This window comes from Tupaia chinensis, unplaced genomic scaffold (assembly GCF_000334495.1).
Source record: "Tupaia chinensis unplaced genomic scaffold, TupChi_1.0 Scaffold144066_1, whole genome shotgun sequence".
Classification (NCBI taxonomy): Eukaryota; Metazoa; Chordata; class Mammalia; order Scandentia; family Tupaiidae; genus Tupaia; species Tupaia belangeri.
Window position 1 is genome coordinate 48,248 of NW_006203919.1, and position 25,473 is coordinate 73,720.

General features: G+C 57.7%; 1 protein-coding gene across 1 annotated transcript in view; it reads right to left on the reverse strand.

The window, feature by feature from the left end:
* Positions 1 to 25,473, reverse strand: part of MAP4 (microtubule associated protein 4) — a 123,266-nt gene that overhangs the window by 1,803 nt on the left and 95,990 nt on the right. The window contains 10 exon segments of the mRNA XM_014583130.1: positions 1,223 to 1,335; positions 2,580 to 2,661; positions 7,647 to 7,739; positions 9,257 to 9,301; positions 9,303 to 9,389; positions 10,741 to 11,024; positions 11,133 to 11,192; positions 11,616 to 11,799; positions 16,574 to 16,789; positions 17,810 to 17,916. Coding sequence (XP_014438616.1) covers positions 1,223 to 1,335; positions 2,580 to 2,661; positions 7,647 to 7,739; positions 9,257 to 9,301; positions 9,303 to 9,389; positions 10,741 to 11,024; positions 11,133 to 11,192; positions 11,616 to 11,799; positions 16,574 to 16,789; positions 17,810 to 17,916 — 1,271 coding nt within the window.

The window sequence follows — 25,473 nt, forward strand, 5'->3', positions numbered from 1 at the left end:
GGCCTGGACACGCACCCCCCCCCGCTCCCCTGGCACCCATCGACTCGGACACACCCTCTCCACCCTGCGAGACTGGAGTGCAGGCCTTTGGGAAGCCTGCAGGGAGCGGGCAGGCCTCTCACCATGGCTGACAGCAGACGGTGACAAGCCTGGAGGGCAGCCTGGAGATGGGGGGCCTAGGTTGCACTGGGAAGCAGGGCCACAGCTGCCACCTCTGGTCTCCCCAAGCTTCACACCACCCCTGCACACACGTGCTGAGAGGGATCCCCAGGAATTCCCAGGCACCCACCCTGCCCTGTATCTACTCAGTACCCCAGACTCTGGGGCCCCCGCTGCAGTGGGCACCGTTGGGCCTGGCGGGTGGGAAAGGTGTCTAAGGAGGGGAGACCCAGGATACCACCTGGGGCAGTGGGGAAGAGGGGACGGGGAGGCCGCCGTGTGGGGCAGTGGGGAGAGGGGACGGGGAGGCTGCCTTGAGCTATGAAGTGTGACCCCAGAACGGTTAGAAGTGAAGGTCTCGCCGTGGAGATAACAGGAGGGGAGGGATGTGGGGTTGGGACAGCTGGTGGGAGCCATGTCTGTACTCCCTGGTGGTGTGGTGGGGGCAAGAGACATAGCCCCAGACAGAACAAGGGCCGGGGCTCGTAGGGCCCCTGCCACCTGGGAAGTGGATCAGGGCTGGAGGCAGAGCCGTTGGGGCCCTCGGCCGCCCTCGCTGCTCCCCTGCTCTGCCCGCCACAGGGGGCCCTGGGCCCCAGCCCATGATGACATGAACAAAGAACAGAGGCTGGAGACTGTGGGGGGCGGGAGGGAAGGGACGAGGGAAGGGAGGAGAGGCCCAGCCCGCCTCCGTGTCCGGACAGGCACTGCCACCAGGGCGGGCCAGGCCCGCTGGCACCACGGGTGGGAGCAGAGTGGATCCTGGCGCGATGGCAGGGCCCACGCTCTGCTCTGCTGACAGCAGGGACAGCCAACCCGTGCTGTGGCACGCTCGGCCCCAACCGGGGCCCTTGGGGACGCAGCACAGGCTCCAAAGTCAGGCCTGCGGCCGGGCTGGGGCCTCCCCTTCCTCACTCTGGAGGATGGCGGACAATGGAGCACAGTGAGTGGTGAAGACGGACTCCTGGAGACGCTGAGGGCGGCGCCGGGCACCTCCCTGCCGGCCCTGACCCAGGCTCGCAGCCCCACCCCACCCCAGCCATGTGTCCGGGACCCCTCGCACCTTCACGGCACCTCCCGCGGGCAGGTGGCCTACGTTATCCAGGGAGCCCACCTTCGCCTGGGCCTTCTCCTTGAAGTTCAGTTTCTGATTTTCAATCTTGACATCTCCTCCACCTGGAACCAGTAGGGTGGGATCACAAAGGGTGGCAGAGAAATGGCCCTGCAGGAGAGGCGGAGAGGCCGAGGAGGCGAGTGGCAGCCCAGACTCCGGGCTAGCTCAGGAGAGGGGACGGTACCCAAGAACACGGAGCTCTGTGGTTCCATGTAGCCAGGGACATGGGCAAGCCGTGGGGTCACCAGCCCAGCCTGCTCTGGGCAGCTGCGGGGCAGGCCGGGCGCAGAGCGTGGCCCTGGCGAAACCTCAAGGAGGAGCAGCAGCTGCCGGAGTCTGCCCTGAGTGCTCTCGGGCACAGCCTCACCCAATGTCCAGAAGGCCCGTCTGTCAGGGTCCCCATGCTGGAGACACAGCTGCTAAACTGATGCTGAAGAGCTGACCTGCCCAAGGTCACTAAGCCTGCGAGCGACAGGACCAGGATGGGAACACAACCTGCCTGAGCCCTTGAACGGAGCCACGCTGCGGGGCAGTGAAGGGTGAGTGAGGGGAGCGTGGCCTTGGGCTGGGGCGGGAGCCAAGGTGACCTGTACACAAGGACAAGGTTCAGAGCCCACTGGCCAGCGGTGGCCGCACGACCTAGGGGAGGGGAGGGGCGGGGCGGCCACGGGACCCCTGGCCCTCCTGCCGGCCAGAGGCCCCTGCTCAGCTGTGGGCCTGGCCCACGGCTCCCAGGCCCTGCTGGGCTCTCTAGGCTGGAGCCCAAGCCCCTTGGTGTCACTGGCAGAGAGGCATCTCCCGCAGGGGACTGCCCAGACGCAGGAGACGGAGGTGAGTCAAGGGCCACACCAGGACGCCGTTCTTAGGAGAAGGCCCTCTCCAATGGCCTTGGCTCTGCCAAGTGGGAAGGGCGGCCTGGCCTCACTCGAACTGGCCCACGGAGGCTGCCTTCGGGGACCCCACATCTGCTGTGGCCCCAGTTGCCTGGACACAGGAGACTGGGGGGGTGACAGCCGAGGAGGAGCCCGGACTCTGCGCAGCCTCTGTGGGGGGCACTGGGCCAGCTAGGTGCTGGAGGGACCCCGCGCCTCATGGCTGCTTCGGGGGGAGCTGGGCTTCATGGCCTGGAGCCCGCGTGGTCCTGCACGACAGGTCTGGGCCACCCTCCCGGCACAGCTCCCACTCTGGCTCCCTCGGCAGAGAGTGAGCCTGTGACCACGGCAGCGATGGCCAACATCCTCCCCGCCAGGGCCAGGACTGGCCAGCTCGGCCACCCTCCCCAGCCCGGGCCGGCCGGGGTGCTCACCGGGCTTGTGCTTGATGTTGGCCTTGGACCCACACTTGGAGGAGACTTTGGAGATGTCCACCTTCCTGCTCTGGATCTGAACCTGAGGGTGAGGGAGATGTTAGTGCCCCGCCATACCTGTCACCAGTCCATGTCCACGGCTCTCCCCGCACCCCGGCCTCAGCCTGCCCAGGTCGGCTCTCCCATCTGGCCCGCCCCGCCTGTGGCCCAGCCTGGTGAGGCTCCCACAGCCTCTGCTGCGCCCACACGTGCCCCTCCATGGCGGGCCGTGACGGGGTCCCACAGTGAGCCCTCCCAAGACGCCTGAGGCTCCATGCAAAACCTTCCCCTCACCTCCTCACCCAAAGAAACCTGCACCATGCCCCATGCCTGCCCGCCGTGGCTGAGCACAGCCCTGCACCTGCGTGTGACCCATGGCCACAACCCTGCACCTGCGTGTGACCCGTGGCCACAGCCCTGCACCTGCGTGTGACCCTGCATTCCTCAGTCCCGCTATGGTCACTTTCCCGCGAGATGAGACACAGGGCAAAGGCCACGCAATGATGTAGCCTGCTCCCTACATAATCACACGCCTAGCTGAGCATTTGGCATGATGGATTTCTGCCACTGTCCAGGGCATTTTGGCCCCCCCAGTCACCCATCCACAGCAGACATGTGCAGACGTGCCTGGGAGCTGGCCTCGGTGGTCCCTGGGCTCTGCAATCCCCACTAGGGCCGGCCCTGAGGAGCCTTGGGAACACCTCGGCCGGTCTGGAAACAGGGTCTGACAGGAGTGGCCTCTGGGCTCTCGGGTGGGGACTCCAGGACCCCAGGGTGCCTGACTTGCTGCCGCTCCTGGTACTGAGAGGAGCCTGGCTCCCCATCACTCGGGGTTCTGGCCACCTCCAGGGTCTCCGTCAGCCTGTGTTTGTCAAGGGCACGACGCCTCTCTCTGTGGAGAGCCTGCTCTGCTCTGGCCCTCTTCACCTCCGCCCTCACCTCCAGCCAAGCCCAATTATGGCCGCCCCACAGCTTCCAAGAGGATGGACAGGGTGTTCGGGCGTTTGTGTATCTGTCCACAGCCCAGGGCCTGGGAAGCCGTCAGCTCCCCGGAGCCATTCTGGCCCACCCTGCTCATGCAAGCCTGCAACCTGCCCCCTGTGATTCGAGGTGCCTTCTGGACGGTCTCCCCAGCTCTAGCATCAATGCGTCCCTCCTCACACTGACCCCGAAGGGACGCCATCTTGCACAGTAATGCTGTCACCGTGAGAACACAGCCCCTGCTCTGCTGTGTCTCCACAGAAAGGCTGCAGCTTCCCTGCGAGGACATGTCTTCTCTCTCCTCGCTCTCCAGCCCATCCCAGACGCGGCAGGTATCTCTAGCACGGGAGGCCTGGTCACATGTCCCCGGCCCCTCCCATGCGTGTACTGATGGGAGGTGTACCTGGCTCGCATATACCCCCAAACTGCGGCAAATGCTTCTCTGGGACCCAACCGAGGTAGCTCGTTCTTACTTGTCAGGGGATGAAAATGCCAGTTCAAGAGAGTGGGCCGTGAGGGCCTCATCCACAAAGGCCACCCCGGCCCTGCTCCTCACAGAGTGGCACAGGTGGTCCCACATCCTGAAGGCTGTCCTGCCCCTGCCTCGAGTCCACCTGCGAGCGGGTCAGCGAGGCTGGCTCTGCAAGGCTGGGGTCCCCGCCCAGATGGGGTACCATGCACTTCTTGGTGGAGTGCCCCCTGGAAGCGTTCTCTTTACCTCTGCCTCGCCCTCGGTAAGGAGTCGAGGAGGGAAGAGTGCCTTGCAGGTGCGTGCGAGCTGCCAAGTGGAGGAGCCGGCGTCGCAGTAGCACCGTGCTGGCCTGCGGAGCTAGCCACTGCTCAGGGCACAGCCGCCATCACCGCGAGCATCCTGGCAGGAGACCCTCTACCTGTGAGAGCTGTGCCGAACTCCCCACATGGCCAAATCCTGAGAGGAGAATGAAGAAGGGATTGCAGTGTGGCCGTCCCCCATCGGGGGGTGGGGGGTCTCGCATTCCCTCTCACTGTCTCTCTTTAGTGTGTACATGCCCTATGGCAAGATCCGAAAACAAAGCCTGAACTGATTTAAAGAGAATGAAGGCCCAGGCTTTGAGGCGCAGCCGGTAGCAGAGTGAACTGCAGTGCTGGAAGCACGGGGTGGCCAAGGCCATCTGGGATAACCAAGTGCATGTCGGCCCCAGACCCTAAGGGGCTAGAGGGCAGGAGAGGCGTGCAAGCCTGACAGGACCTACCAAGGGCACCCCGCTCTCTCATGTGCCGGCATGAAGTTCGAAAAACTACGAGAAAAAAAGCATTACTAAAAGGACTAAGAACAAAGGGATGTGTTACATGACCACTAGGAAATGGAGACAGAGTCCGGCTTCTAGGACAGACCATTCAGGTTAATCATCAAAGTAACCCAGATGGGCCAGCTGGTGGTGTGGGGGTTAAGGTGCTGGGTCCCACAGAGCCCACTGTGTAGTTCAAGTCCTGGACCTGGCACCTTGAAAAGCCTGCTGGGCACATGTACACATGTGCCCCAAATCCCGAGAGGAGAATGGAGCAGAAGGGACTGTGGCATGGCCACTCCCCCGGGGGGCTGAGCTCTCACTTTCCCTCTCTCCATCTCTCTCCTACAAGTACATGGGACCTATAGCAAAATTAAAAGACAAAAACACCCCAAAACAAGATAAAGAGGAGACTTGCAGAGGAAAAGAGACAGATCCTTGTGAGTGCAAGGCTGGGCGGGGCAAAAAGTGAGACCCTGGTCAAAGGTGGGGAAGGAGGAAGAGAGAGTATACGCGATGGGACTTTTAAATAAGAGTTTGTGGGAAAATATGCAATTAAATTATGAATTAATTTTGGTACAAAAAATGAGAAATCCTTGCAGTTTTTTCATAATAGCCGTTTCCCACCACACTGTGAAGATGCCTCGTATTCTGAATTGCTGGCGTGTAACATGGCCTAGCATCTATGCCTCTATACGCTCTAAAGAGCGCTTCCCTTTTAAACGGATACACAGTATTCTCAGAGGAACGTACCGGTACATCTAAACCGGCTTCACACGTGAGCACACAGCTTGGCGTGTGATGGGAAGCGAGCCCGCTGAGAAGCACAGCGAGGCCATGTTCCACGCTGTCTACCTGCACGTGAGTTTTGATTTAGTGGCTAGAGGGCGTGTGCACTCTGGGGGTGAGTGGGCCGGGAAGAGAGCACCTCCGACGGGTGGTCACGGTGCACCCACCTCTTCTCCGTCCCTGCACCCCGCCAGGACTGGGGGCATGCATGGAGACCTGGTATTTTTCAAGTCACTAGGACCAAGACTTGACCTGTGGGGTAGCCGCATGAAACCCAGTTCCCCTAACCATGAGGACACAGAGCTGGCCCTACTGTGGATGTTTGAAAGCATCAATAAGGAGCTTTAAAAATGTCCCTGAGACTCGCTGCCTCCGTAACGTGACCTCCCCCGCTTAGGCTGCTACATGGACTCTCGTGGTCTGGACCCAACGTTCCCAGCTCTGATCGACCTGTGTGGGGACATGGTCTGCCCCCAGGGCTAGGAGGGCATGCAGGCCAAGTGTGGAGCCCAGGGACACTGCCAACACAGCTGTCAACAAGTCGTGGAGCCCGCCACGCATGTCCCCCTCACAGGGGTGAAACAGAACCCGAATTGCCACAAGGCCTTCAAGGACAGCTGCTGCCGGGCAGGTGGCACAGCGTGCCCTCACTCCCTGGCAGGAGCATGCCGAGCGCAGGCTGGGACCCTGTGAGGTGGGATGGACGTATGAGCCATCCTGTGTGCGTGGAGGTGAGCTACCTGCGGTGGCTGCATGGAAGGAGCTGAGCACCAAGTCCAGGCTGCCGGCCGCGGCCTCCCCGACCTCCCACTGGAACCGCGCTGGTCTGCCTGTGCGGCCTGGCTAAGGACGCCTCCCTGCGGGGATCTGCAACCACAAGTGCCCATCCTCAGCCATGACCATGCGGGAGGGCCACAGCAGTGGGCGGACAGACGGTGACTGCAGGGCTCTTCCCTCTCTGCCCAGCAGACACACCTGGATTCCCACGATGCAACACGTGCACGCACAGGCACACCATGACCCGACTCCCCAGCACCCTGTCCACCTGTAACCTCACCTGGACCGAGAGGCCTTCCAAGGCTCCGCCCCCAGCCAGCCCCAGGTCAGGAAAGTGCCAGGATGGGGGTGCAGCGAGGGGGGGGCCAGGTGGGGTAAGAATAAATTGTGTCCCATGAAAACCATGGGAGGGGGTGTGGGTCCTGGGAGGACACACGACCAAGGAGGGAGCAGGGTACACGCAGCAGGGGGTCCAGTTTGGGACACCCAGGAGGAGGAGCCCAAGGGAGACGGATGGTGGCTCCCTCGCTGGGGAAGCAAGCGGGCAGCTCCCGCATGATGGGCGCTCTCCGCGGGGCCCTGCTGCCCCGGCCGCCACAGGGACGTGCAAACACGCAGGGTGTCCTCGCTCACTGGACACCACAGCACTGTGCTCCACCACCCCAGGCCAGCCCCAGGAGCGGGGTCCCCTTGTCCCCATCACAGTCCAGCAGCGAGATGGAAGGGAGATGTCTGGATGGAAGAGGGACAGGGCCATGCAGGGCAGGGACGGCGCAGAAAAGGAAACAATGGGGAGTAGAGTAGGAGGGACTGGAGCAGAGGAGGAGGGAGAAGGGAGGGGACGGGGAAACGGCTGCAGGGAACACAGAGAACACTGACTAGCCCTGACTCTCGGGGAAGGGTCCAGGAGGGATCTAGAAGATTCTAACACCTGTCTCAGTCAGATCCCCTATGGGGGTGACATGGCACCAGGCAGGCAGCATCTGTCCCAGGATGTGCCTGAGACCAGCCCTCGGCCTGTGGCTGACCGCCACCTCGACTGGAGGAAACCCAGAGCCTCCCGCCCGGGTGGTGTCACTGGGTCCCGGTGTGGAGGTCACCACAGCCCCTCACATCACGAGACTGCCCCGAGGAAGCCCGGCCCGGCCACATGGTCCTGCCACGGCACCCCAGGGCAGGGCTCAGACACCCACTGGCCAGAACTCATACTTACATTACCACCTCCAGGGACATGCTTAATATTGTCCTTGGAACCACACTTGGACTGAATATGGCTGTAGCTCACTTTTTTGGAGACTATCTGGACCTGGAGTGTTAGAGAACAGAAAACGACACAAAGGGAGAGGGCTGGTTAGAAGGTGGGCGGGGGAGGGGGTGAACGGGTGATCACGCTGCCCCAGTGTGGCCGCACCTCCTCCCGCCTGCGGCAGAAAAGGTGTGGAAAAGCACAGGAGAAGGAGCTGAGAGAGAGTGCACAGGGAGTGGGAAGGTGGAGGAACGACAGTGACAGAGCAGGTGTGACACAGGTGCCACATGGTAGTCATGGCTGCTCCTTGGTGGCTTGGCTGTGGTTCCCGTGGCCCGGAGAGCAGCAGCCCGATGCACACGCAGGCCTGGTCTCCCCTCCTGCCCCTGCTCCTCCTGCAGGAGCTGAGCATGTCCAACAGGCCCAGGTGGAACCCCCACAGCCACCCCGATCAACAGCGGGCAGTGAAGGTTGCTCTCTGAAAGGCACTGGGCAGCTGGCTGACTGGACCCAGATGTGCCCCGGCAGGAAGGACAGGATTGCTGCTCCGTACGAACGCAAAGGGACACAAGATCTGGGACACCAGGAGCGAGGCCACAGCTTCCGCTTCTGCACTTGTCTCAGGTTCCAGAAAGCACAGAGTAACAGAGGTCCAGGCCAAAACGCCTTCTGGAACCCTCCCGATGCCCAATGCCATGGCCCACGAGTTCTGTGTGCAGAGAACAGGCTCTCGGCAGGGGGGCGGGGGGGGGCCCCCCAGGAGTGATCACACCCTCGTATAGAAATGGCCCCTCCTGGAGCTTCGGAAGGCCCTCGCTCTAGGGTTCCGGGGCCCAGAACTGTGCTTGGCCCTCGAGTGCCAACAGCTGCCCGCTCGTCCGTTCTCGGCTTCAGAGCAGCTGCCACGTGCAAATGCTGCAGCTGCCAGACTGAGGGCTCTCCACAGCGCAGAGTTCACCCGGAAATGCAGCGCTCCAAACTGGCCACTCCAGCCCTGCCAGCAAACCACTGCTAATGAGCCTGGTCTGACCAGAGACCCGAGGACCCTGTGGGCTGCCTACAATGACGTCCTGGTTCCTAGACTGGAGGCCTCTCCAGTGGCCCGAGGCCGAGGAGGCCCAGCCCCTGCACTGCTCAGGCAGGCAGTAGGTCGGGGGTGTGCAGACAGGGCACAGCGGCCACAGCTCACCTCTGCCCACCCACTGCGCTCCCTGTGCTAAGTGGATCGAGCACCCCAAGTTTCAGTTAGGAGGGGATCTGGGGAAGCAGACAATGGCGGTGTGGTGACAGGGCCTGCTGGGTGACGCTCGAGCACGAAGCTCCAGGCCCCAACACTGCCACTCCTGCCGAGGAAGAGCCGAGTCGCCACGGGGCCCAGCGAACAAGCCTACATTCTCAAGACGTCCATAACTCTCCAGGTTCACACGCAAAATAAAACCCTCTGATGGCCAAGTCATCAGAGGGACGTGGGGAGCGGACAGAACCAGCCACGGACAGGAAGAAGGGCAAAAGATGGAAAGGCTCTGGGAGAACCACCGAGAGGTCCACCTTCCGGACACGGGTCCGCCCGCACTCACTTTCCCGGCAGGCGGCTTCTGCGCACTGGCCGCGGGGCTGGCTCTTCTTGCGGGCGGGGTTCGGGGAGGGGTGTTGGCCAAAAAAAACTTTGCAGGTGGTGCCCCCCGCCTCTGTTTTTTTCTCTACTTTGGCCTGGATAGAGATAAAGGGAGGGCACATTTCAAACCAAGAGGACAAGAGCCCAAATGCCAAGGAGGATGGGGCTGCAGGGGACTCGGATCCAGGCCAGGCCATCGGGAAGGGCAGGTCACCCTGCTCCTAGGAAGAAGCATATATGTCCCAGGGCAGGTCACTCCAGAGTTCCCTGAGTAGTGAGCCACAGGGACAGAGCCACGAGAGGAAGTCCAAGCACGACTTATGGAGAGAAGGTGAAGGAGGCAGAAGGCCATCCCGGGGTGCTCTTGGTGTGAGTTGGGGTTACTACTTCACAGTCATTACCACCCTCCTACTCAAAGGTCCTGACATGCCCCGGACAAGCACTGCGGTCACAGGCAGCCAGCTGGTGGGGAATGTCACTCTCCGGGCACGTGGGAACAGGATAATGCGACGTTATACGGCCACTCGGCTCCCACCACGACCTCCTGACTTCTGCACCAGGGCAGCAGCAGAGGAGCAGAGGGCCACGGGCCACCGGCAGCCCAGCCCAGAGGCCACGCTGGGGGCCCCATGGCCTGTGGCGCGTACCAGGTCAGGCTGCGGCCCTGACCCCGGACAGACCCGTCTGCCATCAGCGCCCTCCGACTGTATGAGGGCTCTACCTCACTTTTTCCCTCCCTCGATTTTTGAAACACTCTAGACTGAAGCTATTTACGTATCTTGCCCCAAATGGGGTGGTGGAAGTGCTAGCAAGTGACGAAGACAAGATGGCTGCTTCTCCAGGGACTCCTCCATTTCTAGGGGGACTTACACCACCGTCTTCTTCATACACAGAGGCCCTGGGGTTGCTAACGGTTAACAAGCCATCCTGGGAACGATGCAACCAGGAACGGACAGCCTGCCACGCCTCCCTCGCTTACCATACTACAGCACAGAAAGCCACAAGAGGGCACCTGTGTCCCTTCCAGACCGCCACCCACCTCAGGCTGTCCCGAGGCCCTGAGCGGTACCCGCCCTCTGCCTAGCCCGCCATTCACTGTGCACGGGAGAGACAGGGGAACGGCGCTCACGGCCAGCGTCTCTCAGGATTTGGAGGCCCCGAGGGGCCTACGCTTCTCCTGTAAAGTGCAAGGGAGGTCCGGCCTTCAAACAGAGATCTAAGCCCAAAGCTGAACACCAGGACAGGAGACCCTGACTGGGACGCGAGGAGAGAGCCCATCGGCCCACCCCTGCTGCCCTGCTGCTGGGCTAGCCCGGGCAAGGCCCCGATAACTGATGTCCTCCAGCCCCTGTCCGGCAGAGCTGGGGAATGCGGCAGGACGTGGCAGGGAGGAAGCAGGGGAGCGGGGCAGAGTAGCATGCCATGGACCTGAGCTCCGTCACCCACCCGGCCTCCTCCAGGCTGATGCTTGATGTTCTCCGTGGACCCAACCTTGGAGCGGACATTCTTCAGATCCGGGGCAGAGGTGTTGGTGGCCAGGCGACTCAGCCTTGGGGCAGAGGAGCTGGGCTTCTTGTCCACAGCAGAGGCCGTGGAGGGCCGGGGAGGCACGGGCGTGGCCTTGACCCGGGTGGGAGCCACGCCTGCTGGGGAGGCCGCCGAAGGGAGACTGGTGCTCTTCTTCACGGAGCTGGAGCCAGTGGAGGTGCTCTTGGAGCGACTGGCATCAGCTGCAGAGATGGCAGTGGGAGAGGAGGGTCGGGGGCAGGAAAAGGGAGCCTCAAAGCACCGGCAGCGCAGGGGTTGGGCGGGGGCTCCCCGGAGTGGACGGTGACTACCTGGTGCAGACTTGGTGCTCATCTTCTTGACGTCCGCAGACTTTCCCTCGGGCTTGGTGGCTGCACAGACACACTCTCGTTAAGATAATGTGTGCACACTGGCTGCTGAGACCGAGGCTTGGCGCAGTTAGCCATCCCCGGACTGTGCCACGCTGTAGGGACGGAGCTGGACACGAGGCCGCCACGACAGAGGTGCCCTCGTCTGCAGGCCTGCTGGTGCCTCCCATGTGGCCTTGGTGTGCTGGGGGCACAGGGACAGCAGATGGGCCCAGGAGTGCCTGAGAGCTCCCTCACTAGAGCCTCGTCAATGCGCAGCCACTGAGCCCGCAAGAGGCCAAGGCCAGCCTGGTCCTGGTTAAGCAGGCTGCCGCCAAGCCCCGGCCTGCCAGGCTCACACAGCTGCCTAGACTGCAGCTGGGGCCACGCCTGGGACTGTGTGCTCTTTCTCGCAGTTCCCGGGGGCGGGGGTGAGGTGATACTCACGGGTGGGCCTCTTGGCCAGGGCTGTCGGGGGGCTCCTGCTTGTTGGGCCAGATGTGGCAAGAGTGGTAGCTGTGGTGGCTTTGGGGACAGTTGGGGAGCCCTTGGGTCCAACTCTGGAGGCTGAGGTGGAGGCCGGCTTGGATGAAGAGGCCCGCTTCTCAGGAACCTTTGCCTCTGCTGCAGCCTAGGAATAGCAAGGCAGGCGGAAAAGCAGAGGCGTCAGGCCACAGGACGGCTCTATGTGGACATGTGCCAAAGAACGGGGCCTGTAGGCTCTGCAGCCACCAACGGGCAAGTATGTGTGGCTCTGAGGTCAAGGCTTCGGACAAAGCGAGAGCCAGGCTACGCTGGGCACTGCTGACAGGCTGGAAATGGACATAGTTAAGCCCCGTCTACCTGAAGCCCATGGGCCGCACAGCCCCACCCCTACCTCGCACCCCATGGGAGCCCCCTGCCCACTGCACTAAGAACCAACACGGCCGGCACCAGGAGAGCGGATGTATGGGACAGCCTCCCGGCCCAACAGTAAACCAACACATCAGCAAACATGCACAGATAAGCACGTGCCTCATGTCCAGCCGTGTGGTGGCCAACATGCACCCAGAGAGCTGACCAGGGCAGGGCTGCAGCTGGAGAGGCCACTGGACAAAAGCCAGCCAGAGGCCCGAGCGCCACCCCTGGCCGCCTCCAGCTCACAATGTGCTCCTGGGCACATCACTGCGTCCCTGATGCTGGGAGAGCGTGGACGAGAAGTCTCTGGTAACAGAGATGATGAGAAGGGACCCACAGTAGGAATGAAGAATGCTGCGATCACAGCGAGGGACAGAAAGCAAAGAGTAGACAAATCAGGGGTGGATGCCCAATGTCTGGGTCCCTGCGGCCCCCTTAGCGGGGGCTGGGAACAGCACCCTGAAGAGGATGAGGACGGGCTTCTACAGGAGCGGGCGTGCAGATGCCATTCTGGTAAAGAAGCCTCGAGAGTCCCCAGATTAAGGCGAGCCCTGACGCAGCGAGTGGCCCCGGGACTTTCGGTCCAGCAGAGGTGGCCGTAGAGGGGTAGCAGGTTGGTGGGGAGAGGCAGGATATTGTGTAAGTGCAGAATGGGCTCAGGAGGTGCTTAGAAGTGACGGGTGGCACCAAGAGGAATGCGGCTTAACTCTGCAGAGGCTGGGACTGGGGAGCTGATCCTACCACCCGCGGTGCTGGGGACATGCTCTGGCGGAGTCCCCGCCCTGACTGCTCTGAAGTTGTAGGACTAACCGGATGTTCTCCGAGTTGCCTTCCGAGTTTCAATACTAGGACGATTTGGAATCGCCGAGGCAGCCTTACTATGCGGCTAGGAAGAGTGACGTACACGAGTCAGAGCAGTCACTGGGACAGAGATGGCTAAAGGCCGTGACATCCTTAAATGCCAGGCTCCTGGCCTCGCCGCAGCAGTGCGGTCTGCCCTCTGGACCGCAGTACCCTGCTGTCTGTCGGCTCCCCTCCCCTCTGCCAGGGTCGCACGCCTACTTGTTTCGCTCACAGAAAGTTTTCTTCCTGTTTCTTTGCTTCTATAAACCTTTCTAGCAAAACAAGGGTAAAAATACTTTCATCAGAGGGCCGGCAGGTGGCGTGGTGGTTAAGGGCACTGGACTCTCACACGGCTGACTGTGTTTCAAGTCCCTAACCTGGTGGTTCTCTCTCTTTCTCTTTCTTTCTCTCTTTCTCTCTCACACACACACATACTCTGTCCCTCTCTGGTCAAATTAAAATAAAAGTAAATACAGTTAAATAATTCTCTAAAAATAATTTAATCAGACTTCAGTCTTTTCTCAATCTCTAGAAATGTGTCTATTTCCTATCTGAAAGAAAAACAGCAGCAACGACCCTCAGGCAGACCTCCTCTGCAGGTCGCCGCACCCTGAATGCTGTCGAAAAGCTGCCTGGCAAAAAGCCATCCAAAACCAGTGCTGCCAGGCCCAGGCCCTGCTCTGCCAGGCCCAGTGGACCTTCGGAAGGGGACTTAACTGAGACTGAGGGCCCTCACCCAACACCTGCATCACAGTGCCCGAGACGGAATTCAAGGAGTTCATGGGTACGGCCAACCAGCACACTCCACTTGCACTGTCACTGCCACCCGTCCCACCACTAGACCTTCCCCTCTCTCCTCCTGGGCCCCCGTCTCTGCAGGAGCCACTGCTGGGGAAGCCTCATGGAGGAACTGTCCTCAAGGCGCCTGTCACCTTTGCTCTGCCCTGTTCTAATGAACTGTTTTATTTCCTTTTTTTTTTTTAATAAAGAATTATTTTATTTATCTTTATTCATTTATTTTTAACTTGACCAGAAAGGGACAGAGAGAGAGCGAGAGAGAGAGTGAGAGAGAGCAAAAGCAAGCCCCCAGGCCCAGAACTCAGACCACTGTTGGCTATGTGGGAATCCAGCGCCCTTAACCACCACGCCACCTGCTGGCCCCTTTCTAAAGGTCAGCTGAAGCAGAGCCAGATGGTGGCACAGCGGGATCCACATGAAAAGGGGGCTGGGCTAGTCAACCGCTGCTGCCTAAGGCAGCTGGACCCCACATGGCTGAAAGTGTACTTTGAGTCCCAGACCCGGTGGCTTAAAAACATGCCAAGCTGGACTGGCAGATAGTGTGATGGTAAGGCGTTAGACTCCCACATGGCTGACTACAGTGTGAGTCCCAGACCTCGTGGCTTGCTCTCTCACTTTCCCTCTCTGTCTATGGTCTAAGTAAGAAAACATAATAATACTAAATAATAAAAAGGATTGAGAGGGACTGCAGTGTGGACATTCCCTTTCACTAGTTCTTTGTCAAGTGCACATACCCTATAGCAAATTTTTAAAAATCATTTTTCGAGGTTTTTGCTATAGGGTGCATGCACTCGCCAGACAGAGAGAGAGAGAGAGACAGAGAGACAGGAAGCGAGAAATCACCCCCCAGGGGGGATGGCCACGCTGTAATCCCTTCTCCTCCATTCTCCTCTCGGGATCTTGGGCACGCACGCACACACGCCCAGTGTGAGTTTTAAGCCACTGGGTCTGGGACTTGAACTGCGGTCGACTATATGGGAGTCCAGTGACATAGCCGTTACACCAACTGCTGGTCCCTAAATTCTTTTTTTAAAGAACTCTTATATTTGATTTTATCTATCTATCTATTTATCCATCTATCTATCTATAGAGAAGAGAGAGAGAGTATCGATCATTCTATTTATCTATTTAAATTTGACCAGAGAGAGAAGAGAGAGAGAGGAAGTGAGAAAGCAAGCTGTCAGGTCCAGTACTTGAACTGTGGTCGGCCCTGTGGGAGTCCAGCACCCTCAACCACCACGCCACCTGCCGGCCCCAACCCTAGAACAAATTAAAAAGAAAAAAAGTGCCTGGAGCCAGCCTGTGGCATGATGGTTAAGGTGAATGGATCCGACTGTGAAGCTGAGCCCAGACCTAACAGCTTGAAAACCATGCCAGGATGTGTACGTGGGCACAACGGAGAAGGAGCAGCTGTGCCTCTGGGTGCACGTGGTGTGACCATGATGTCTCTCTAAGCACACACGCCCTCTGGCAACGTGTTAAATGAAGGAAGGAAGCAAAGGAGCCTGGCTGTGCCCGTCTCTGCCGCCTGACGGTGAGAGGCTGGCTCCCACAGCCGACGGTGCTGCGTGTATGTGCACGCCCCAAACCCCGACAGGAGGGAAGAGACAGATCGCTGTGACCATGGAGGGCTGGGCCTCTGGTGGGCGTGTGCAGCCCTTAACCAAAAACAAAGAAGAAAGAAAGGTGCCTGTTTGCACTTGGGCTCCCTTTACATGCCACCCGTGTGTGTCTGTGACCTGGGCAGCTGAAGCTGGGCGGGATCTCCATGTGGGGACCGTGCTGGGGGTGCCAGTGTCCCACTCTGTCCCTTTCATGGGAGGGAGGAGAAGGGATAACAGACATAAAAGACAAAAAGTGCCAACTGGGTACAGAGGGCCGGGGAGGAAGGCTGTATGGTGTCCTTGCTGATCTTCCATCAGCTGACACGCGTGTGCGCCTGTCGGGAAGAGAAAGCACTTCAGCAGGGTCTCGTCAGACCACGGGCTCCCGTCCCGAACTTCCAGCTTTCAGGGTGCTGGGTACCTGCACACACGCCTGGGATCTGAACTGGCGGTCGGCCCGTGGGCTCATGTATGTTACTGACGGCCAGCTAGGCTGGGCTGAAAGCTGGACGGGATGTTATCTTCCTAGTCTATGACAGGGTGTCCCCGTCTCTCAGCCAGGGTTTTACACCAGACTACAATTCCTAGGTGTCACCAATCTACTGAATTATGTTAAATGCTGACATTTTAACTCAGGAAACCACCATGAACTTAAAGAGTACCATCAGGCTGACCTAAAGGTCCTTCTCAAATCGAGCAGAATGGTCCAGAAGGCAGCCACAGCCTCTACCAACCCTCCCCTGCGATGAGTCTGGAAAGCCAAGGCTGCTGAGCAAAGAGGGAGTGGGGAGCCTGGAAACTAGAGCAGAAGCTGGGACAGAGGTGGCTGAATGCCCGAAGCACAGAGTTAGCACGTGGTGCTGGGAGATGCTGAGATGGGCCGGGAGAAGTAGTCACATTGCTAAGGAAATTCAGTAAACCTCATTTTTGCAGGATCATTACCAAAGAAGACAGAATAAAGGGGGTATCTGACGAGGATATGGCGTGGGGGAGGTTGGTCAACAAGGGCTTCAATGGGCAGTGAGGAGCAGCTGAGAGAAAGGGAGAGGAACCACAGGAGATGGACAGTGACCACCCACAGTCACAGGTCTAAAAGGGCTTCAAAGTGGCTGCGTCCATTGGGCCCCAGTGGATATTGAGACCCGCCCTTCCTTGGCATTTCCCCAGGCCCACCAGCCGGATTCGATTGTCTGGCAGAGTAAGAGCCTGCTCTGACACTCAGAGGGGAAGACTCCCTGGCCCAGCGCTTAGGTGAGCACTTACCTTTGGCTTCCCGTCTCTTGCAGGTAGGGTGGAAGGCCGGGCAGTGGTGGCGGCAGGGCGTTTGGGTGGGGCAGCTGGTACTAAGCCTGAAGCAAGACTCATGGGTTTTTTATTCGACCCACCAAGGGTGGTGGGAGCTGGCTGCTTAGGGAGAGAGGTGGGCTGTGTTTTGGCTTTCGACGCTGAAGTCTTTGCAGGCTGAGTGGTGGCCAAAGGCTTTAGGTTGATTGTTGTTTTGTTTTTTGTTTTTTAATTTTTATTTTTTAAAGGCCAACATCAAACACACAGACAAGAATAAAAACAAATAAAAAAAAAGTATAAATTGCACAATTCAAAGTAAAATTATAAGCAATGAGGATAGATGCAACTGAAAATTAGCATTCCTTTCTTCTGAGCTTAGTAAAGAGTGGAATACCAGGACAGAGAAAGAAAATTGGGGCTAGTTTCTTCATGACAGTGCCACAGATTCCAGGAGGGTGGCACCTGAAGATTTTAATTTAGTAACAGCTTTAGACAATTAATCATTTCTGTGGCTGTCATAATTCCATAAAGAAAGACTCCAGCAGGTATGAACCCGTTATCACCTGTACCTCGACAGGCAGCACAAGCCCCTGAGTGTGCCACCTGAACACTGTGCTAAGTCCCCATCAGCCCCTGAGTGTGCCACCTGAACGCTGCGCTAAGTCCCCATCAGCCCGAGTGTGCCATCTGAACACTGTGCTAAGTCCCCATCAGCCCCTGAGTGTGCCACCTGAACGCTGCGCTAAGTCCCCATCAGCCTGAGTGTGCCACCTGAACACTGTGCTAAGTCCCCATCAGCCCGAGTGTGCCACCTGAACACTGCGCTAAGTCCCCATCAGCCCCTGAAGTGTGCCACCTGAACACTGCGCCAAGTCCCCATCGGTGCCTAAGGCTAGGATCCAGCTCATCAATCCATTCCCTTCTCAGAGTCAATTTAAGAATCCCCACAATCGTCCTATCTGTTGTTGGTAGGGGAAGCAGAAACAACATCTATAGACCAGTTTAGGGATGTGTAAGACACTGGGGGCAAAGGCAGAGATTTTGAGGTTTGGGTTAGGTCACGACTGTAAAAATTCAGTTTAAGGTCTAAGCATGTACAAAGTTGAAGCATGCCGAACAGCTCAGAAAAAAGAAATCTCGCTCATAATTCAAGCAGCAGTAGAAATCTGTCTTTACGCACAGAGCAATGGAGACAGCGGCCACTCTGGCCCTTACCTTGGCTTTCTTCTCCGGGCTTGGTGGGAGCTCCTTGCCAGGCGGGGCAGTGATGTCATTTCCGGTGGCACTCACAGCAGACAGTCCTTCTTCGGGTCTGCTTATCCCTAAGGGGGAAGGGGTTATGCTAAGCAAGTATTTTTCACACCCATGTTGAAAATGCCAAGGCTGAGCAAAGACAAACTGCTATCCAGCACTTCGCTCCAACCAGAATGCACTGGACCGTCTTGCCGAGACTAGACAGGACTCCCGAGCTCGCACTGTGCCGGACACGGGCTAGAGCCCAGAGACTCTGGGAGCCTGTCCCCGTGGAGGAGCAATCCGATGGAATCTGTACAAAGGACCGGTGGGAGGAAATGGCCTTGAACGTTTCACTTCCCTTCCTTGGAGACCAGCCGAGGGCTTGTGTCACCCATCCGCGAGATCCCAGATCCCAGAGCACAGGAGACAAACCCTCTTCTAACTCGGCCTACCTATCGGCATAAAGGCTGCTGGGAGATGGGGCACAAGCCAAGCTCATCCAGGGTCCTCCCCTACTTCCTTTCCCTGTAAAGAACCACTGTACGGAGGAGAACTTGATCTAGTTCTAGCAGTGACCCAGATTCCCAGCTGGGGAGATGGATGGCCTGGGGCAGCAGAGTCTGTCTGTGCAGAGGTCACCCTGGGGCTGCAGGGCCCACGCCTGAGAGCTAAAATGCCGCACCTCACACCTTGGTGTGGGGAAGGCCATTATGACCAGCACCAAGTCCAGAAGCCACAAAAGATTAGCTCAACGAAAGAAAAACAAAAACCCTCAGCATGCAAAAACTGAACTAAAACAAACCTACAGTCAGTCAAAAGGTAAACGACAAAGAAAAAAAGAGGTTAATAAACGACAAAGAAAAAAAGAGGTACCCTAACCACGTAGAGAACAAAGGGCCTGTTGCACAAATGACTCCTACAAACCAGGAGCTGCTAGAAGACAACCCACCAAAATCACACATGCAGCTGACAGGAAACGAGACAGATGTACTTGGAAATCTGAAACCACCTGATAGGCCATCTTTAGCCTCCGTGTGGGCACGGGCACGGACATCTGAAGGCAGGGAGTGAGAACTGGGAGGCCTGCAGGGGCCTCTGCAACTGCGAGTGCAGGTAAGCTCTGCCCCAAAACCCAGAACCAGCTCCTAGAAACTCACCTCAGAGGCCTACTCGCCCGCACAGTGGTTTTTAAAAGCAAAGCCCTGGAGCAACGCAGCCACCCGGGTACAGTTTTGGGGTGGAAGTAATGTCATCTCGGAACCTGAACCAACAGAATGCAGCCTGAAGACAGTCCTTTAAGCTGGTACGGGATGATCTCCATTAAGAGAGGACAGCAAGGCTGGCACCCGTGTACCGCGAAACCACTCGCCAGGCGAGGGCGATGGAGAGTACGCTGTTGCAAATGCGGGATCTCAGGAAGGATCGGGAGACAATGATAACCTTTGCTATTATGAGGAGAAAGAATTGGGATACAAGCGAGGGTGTTAGGAAGTTCAGATTTTTGGAGAGGATTTTGCTATAGGGCGTGTGCGCTCGCCAGAAAGACAGAGAGAGACAGAGAGATAGAGAGTGAGAAATCACCCCCCAGGGGAGATGGCCATACCGCAATCCCTTCTCCTCCATTCTCCTCTCGGGATCTTGGGCACGCATGCACATGTGCCCAGAGTGAGTTTAAGCCACGGGGTCCAGGACTCTAACCACGGTCAACTACATGGGAGTTCAGCGACATAGCCATTACGCCAACTGCTGGTCCTGGAGTTCAGAAATTTGAGAAATAATTGCAGATTCACAACTAGCTGCAAAGAAACATATAGGGAGGTCCCTCGTACCCTGCGCAGGCTGCACCCATGCTGCTGTCCTGCACGCCTACTGCATGCTGTTGGAACCAGGAGCCCGGCAGTACGATCCCGCTGACCAGGTCTCCCGTCCCACGCGCACACGTGTAGCTTCACACTCCACCCAGTCAGCACAGCACAGCACTCCCTCGCGTCACCCTTCACAGCCACACCCTTTCCCTTTCCACTCAACCCACTACGGCCCTGTCCCCACACCCCATGCCGGTGGTAACTTCAGCTCTGTGTTCCGAGGGCAGTGAGAGCGGGCGTCCGTGCCCTACTCCCAGGCTCGGGGAAGTGCATTCACGCACTCTCTACTCCAGACGGTTAGCGGTGGGTCTTCCCTGATGCCCACCAGGCGGAGTGAGTTCCTGGCCCTCTCCTAGTGTGAGGAGTTTTATCGTGAACGGGTATTAGACTTTATTGAATGCTGGGTTTTCGTGTGTTTCTAATTCTTCTTAAACTTGATGACTGGATTATATTATGGCTCATATTCATTATTTTGATCAAACAAACCTTGCACATCTGGAATAAACCCACTTGGTAGGTAATTGGGTATGACCCTTTTCACAGATCGCTGGGTTTGGTTTGGTGAGGTTTGCAAGGGATTTGTGCCTCTCGGTTCATGAGTGACGTCAGTCTGAAATCTTCTTATGCCTTTTTTTTCAGTACTGTCATTGGCTCTGGACAAGCCTCATCAAATGACTTCTGAAGCAATTCGTGCCTGTTTCCTGGAAGGGAGGGTGTGGCACTGGTGCTCAATACCAGCAGATACAGGGTCAGCTCCACTGAAACCATCAGGCTGTGTGTTTCTTTTTCAGCTTTGTAACTACGAACTCGATTTCTCAGGGGTCATCCCGTACCTGTTTGATCTTAGGTGAGCTTTGGCAACTATGGTTTGCAGAAAGGGACCCATCTCCTAGGCTGCAGTTTATGAGTGTGAAGTGGCGCCGAGGACTGCTGTCCTTTGGTGGCTGTAGTAACCCCTGCTGCACTCCTGCCCTCAGTCATTTGTGTCACTTTTCAAAATCTTGCTCAGTTTTGTTAAAAAAAGAGTTATCAATTTTATTCCCTTTTCATGATCCATGATAGGGTGTGTGTGAGGGCACGTGCATGTGTGTCTACGTGTGTGAGAGCAGGCGGGCATGAGAAACGGACACTTCGACAGGTCGGGACTACGTGTGAGTCCAGTGACAGCCATTACACCACCTGCTGGTCCCACAGGCATTTAGGCGTCTAAGGCCCAGCTCTACCAACATCTCTTCCAAACAGTTTCCTTGACTCACAACCCTTTTACTCCTCCCGTCCCCCTTCCTGCCAGTTAGACCCTAAGTTGTCTGAGGACAATACGGTTTCTGGTTCCTAGACCGTGACTGGCAAAGGGAAGGCGTAATGAATGCCGAAGCTCTGGACAGCTTTCTCCACACCACAATGGGAGGGCTAGCACGCAGACACTCATCCAGAGAAGGGATCGGAGGATTCGTCGTCATTTGGGAATATTTTCTTTATTTTTCCATTGCAGGATTCTTGCTATAGAGCACATGCGCTTGCCAGAGAGCCAGAAAGTGAGAAACCACCCCCCAAGGGGGATGGTCACACTGCAATCAATCCCTTCTCCTCCATTCTCCTCTAGGGATCTGGGACACACATGCACATGTGCCCGGCGTGAGTTTTAAGCCGCTGGGTCTGGGACTCAAACTGCGGTCGACTACGTGGGAGTCCAGCAATGTGGGAGTCCTGTAACGTAACCAGTACGCCATCTGCTGGTCCCGGAAATCTTTCCTATTGGCACAAACTTCTGGGCACATGTGCGTGCGTGTGTGCCCAATTTTGCAGAAGAAGGGATTGTGGTGTGGCCAGCCCCCCTGGAGAGATTTCTCATTTTCCCTCTCTCTGTCTCTCTCTCTCTTTCTCTGGCAAGCAACTCCCTAAGGCAAAAAGCTTAAAAGAAAAAAAGTATTCCCCCATTACAACCTAAAACAAAATACGACACTGAACGGGGCACCCAGGATCAAGAAAAGGATGGCAGCGTCCTGTCCCTGAGGCTCACAGCCCTACCACGGCCAACAGCACACAACAGACATGCCTGAATTCTCGTGATCTGGGGGTCAGCAGAAGTCGCACAGGAAATACGGACCTTCTCTGTCCACCTCTGTGTAAAGAAAAGAAACCCACAGTCCTTTTCCAGTTACCCCTGCCCTAGAAAATATCCCTTCTTAATTAAGAGAAGGAGAGTTAAGCTTTCATTAAAATGTACTGAAAGGAATAAATATTAAAGAAAACAGGCCCCAGGAAAAGATTTTTTTTTTTTTTTCAACAAAACACACCTTTTAAACCCCACTGACGAGCTCTCAAATCGTGGCCCTTTCTGTTTAAACTGGACTCAGAGGAAAACAAGCTCTTTAGACCACCAACAATAAGAGCAGTGGGGGTGGGGAATAAAAGAAAGGGCCAGGAAGAGAGGGAGGTGGCCGCAGAGGCCTCGGCCGTTCATTGGGTGGCCAGTCTCCTCTCTCCACTCTTCCTTCCCCCTACCCAGATCCTCCCGGAGCACACACAGGAAGAGAAAACTAGAAGCGAGATTGGGTCAAACATGAAGAACAGGCAAAGAATATTAAATAGCCAGGTCTAGAAGGCTCCTTTTCAACTTGAACAAAAGTAAAACGCTCTCAAAAGCAAAAGGGAAAACAGAGCATCCACGGCCGTGCCCCTGGCAGAGACCCACTGTGGGGCGGCACAAAGTGCAGGCTTTGCTAGCAAGAAATCGGCCCCATCGGTCGTACCGACGCCGGACGCCGGTTCACTGGGCTCGAACGAGCTGGGTGCTCTGGGGCAGGGGGTGGGCAGGGTGCCCAGGGTCAGTGAAGAGGCTCCAGTTCCTAGGCCCAGTGCTCTGAGCCGATCCCAGGCCTCCCCCCACACCGTCTGTCACACAGAGGACGAGGACGCGCAGCCTGCCCCTGCCCCGCCAGCCGGCTCCACTCTGTCCCTGCGCCCAGCATGCTCCCAGCACGGAGCAGCGCCTGCGGTACCAGCGGCTGACTCCCGCTCCCCCCTAACCTGTCACTCTGCTTCCTGCCCTGCTGTCTGCCTGGCCCTGATGGAGGCAACATTTAGCAACATACCATCACGTGGGGTCCCTTCGCACAGGAGCGATGGAGGGCTCTGGGCTGCGGTGACCTGGATTTCCTTCCTCCCAGTCACGGCCGTCTGTTCTGGGGGGTTCTCTCTCTCCAGGCAGGCCGGGGAGCCATCAGCCCTCCTGGCTTCACTGACCTCCCTCTGTCCTTTTCCCTCGCTGCTTCCTTCAGGAATCTGCTCCAGCTTACCCCGGAGGGTTAATTCAGCGCTGCCCGGTTCCTTCTTCCCAGAGCTGCTGCCGCCGCCAGGGGCCAGGTCTGCTCTCTGCCGGGCCGCGGGACCCTCGCAGGCGGAAGGCGAGAGCTCATCAGTGGACTGGACAGGCAGCTCCCAAGGGCTCGGCGTGCAGCTGGCCATCTGCTCCTCGGCCACCGTCATGGAGCGCCTGACGGCAGGGGCTCCCAGTTTCCTGGGTGCTGGACTGGGCGTGGGGCTGCCGGCGGGAGGCAGCAGGCCAGAAGAAAGCACCTCCCGGACAGGGAGTTCGGGGTACTTCTCTGCAAGGTCGACAGCTGGGGGGACCGAGAGGTGGGAGCACTCAGACAGGGCCCGTCGCACTGCCTTTTTCTGTTGGGAGGCCTGGTCGGTCACAGCCCCCTCCTCAGCAGAACTCGGTTTCTCCAGCTCCTGGTCCTGATCTCTGGCATGAGAGCTTGCATTCAAGTACTCCGGGGTGAGCTCCACCATGGTGACAGGTGGGGTAGAAGGGTGTGACTGCTCAATCGTGGGGACGGGGTGGGCTACAGCCACCAGGGTCTCACACAAAAGCTGCCCGGAGCTGGCATTCGCCACCCCAATCGCGGGGCAGACCGGGGTCAAGCCATTCTCCTCCTTCTCCAGAGCTGCCCCCCTAGAGCCCAGCGGACCCTGAGCCTCCGGATGAAAGTTGGGGTTCTGTAAGCTGGTCTCCTGCTCCTTCACACACTGGGAGGGGATGCCGGCAGTCCCAGTGGAACCCAGGTCTGGCTGGCCCCTGTTCTCGACTCCGTCCTTCCCTTTGTCTTTGCCAGACCCCTGTGTGGTCCCCGGCGAGAGCTCGGCTGTCTTCTGGGACAACGAGGTCCCCTCGGAGGGCTGGCAGGTTTCTGAGATCACATACCTGCTCGGAAGGTGCCCTGCGGCTGCTGGGTACTCCCTGCCCTGCACGTCCATGCTGAGCTCTTTGTCTAGCTTTCCCTCAAAAAAGCAGAGCTTACTCTGTTCCAGGAAGCTGGCATTCTTCACGAGCCCGTCTTTCAGCCGCCCGTCCATGCTGACATTCAGCCCGATTTCATTCAGCTTGCCCTCTGTCCTCTGCCACTCGAATCCAGCTTGGCTGATTTCTTTTGGGGAGTCCATTCTGCACCCAGCTGGCTTGCCCTTCCCGAGCTGGCCGTCCGCGGCAATGAGAGAGGCCGGCTGCTCGTCTGACAGCGACATCGGCTCCTGCACTGCTCCCCCCGCCGGAGCTCTAACACCACCTACGATCACACGGAGCTGGCAGTGACATCACGCCGAGTCCCCGGGACTCATGACAAATCCCATCTTCCCCCCATCCCCTCCTATCCACAAGCAGTGGGTGCTAAATGTGTTTGCCAGTGTGAAACAAAGGGAGAAAGAGTGAATGAAGGACAAAGAGGGAGAAAGGGACCTGCTGCTTTCCGCACAGGAGGGCCACTGTCCATCTGAAACGGCACTCGCTGAGGTCTGCAGTTAGAAGCGGGGTACACTGCCACTCCGGGCACCGAACAGCACTCCAGCGCTCACTGATAGACACACGGATCCTTTACATCCGCCACATGACACCATGCCCACCCTTCCACATTCACCCACTCGAAAAGCTGTTTTAAAAATAAGCAAGGCTCATTTGCCAGTCCTCGGCTGGAACTCCTGAAGAACAATGACTCCGGGAGACTGCTCAATAGCTCGCCCAGCAAGAGCCCCTCAGTGGAACATCGAAGTTGGAGGCATTCGTGTCTCAGAGGAAGAGTGGGTTAGCTGTCACAGCAGCTGGTCACATTCACTTGAAAATGACTTGAGTGGGGCCCCCGAAGCCCAGTAAGAGCGCCATCTATAGCTCTGCATCATGGAAGAGTTTAATGAAAGGCAGAGCTTGAGACTTTATTGATCAGGGCTTTCGGGACATGTATCGCATGACAGAGCTCCTGTGTGACAACGTGCCCTCCTGCTCAGCCTGTCACTGCTCTCTCAGGGGCCACATGGACACGTGAGGGGCAGTCCGCTCCTCCGACCTCTAGAACGTAGGGCCTCCCTCCCACCAGAGCCCACTGCCCCCACTTAACCCAGCACGGCCTTTGCTGAAGAGCAGGCTGGTGCTGGAGGAAGCAACCCGGCTCACCCAGGAAGCCAAGGGGTCTACAGTAGGACGAGGGAACGCGAGTCAGGGAGAGGACCTTAGATTCCACCCTCGGACTAGGAATACACAGCCCAGTCGGGGCCAGCCCCTCAGCATGGTGGTTAGGCGTTGTACAGAGGAAGCAGATCCCATGTGGCTGACCAAGGTTCGAGTCCTGGCTCGAGCATCTTATACAGTGGGCATGTGTGCAGGATGAAAAAGGATCACAGCATGACCGGGCCTTTAGGGTGCTCTTTCTCCCTCTGACATAAAAAAAAGTAAAAAAAAAAAAAAAAAAAAAAAAAAGAACCCCAAAAAACATTTACGAAGCT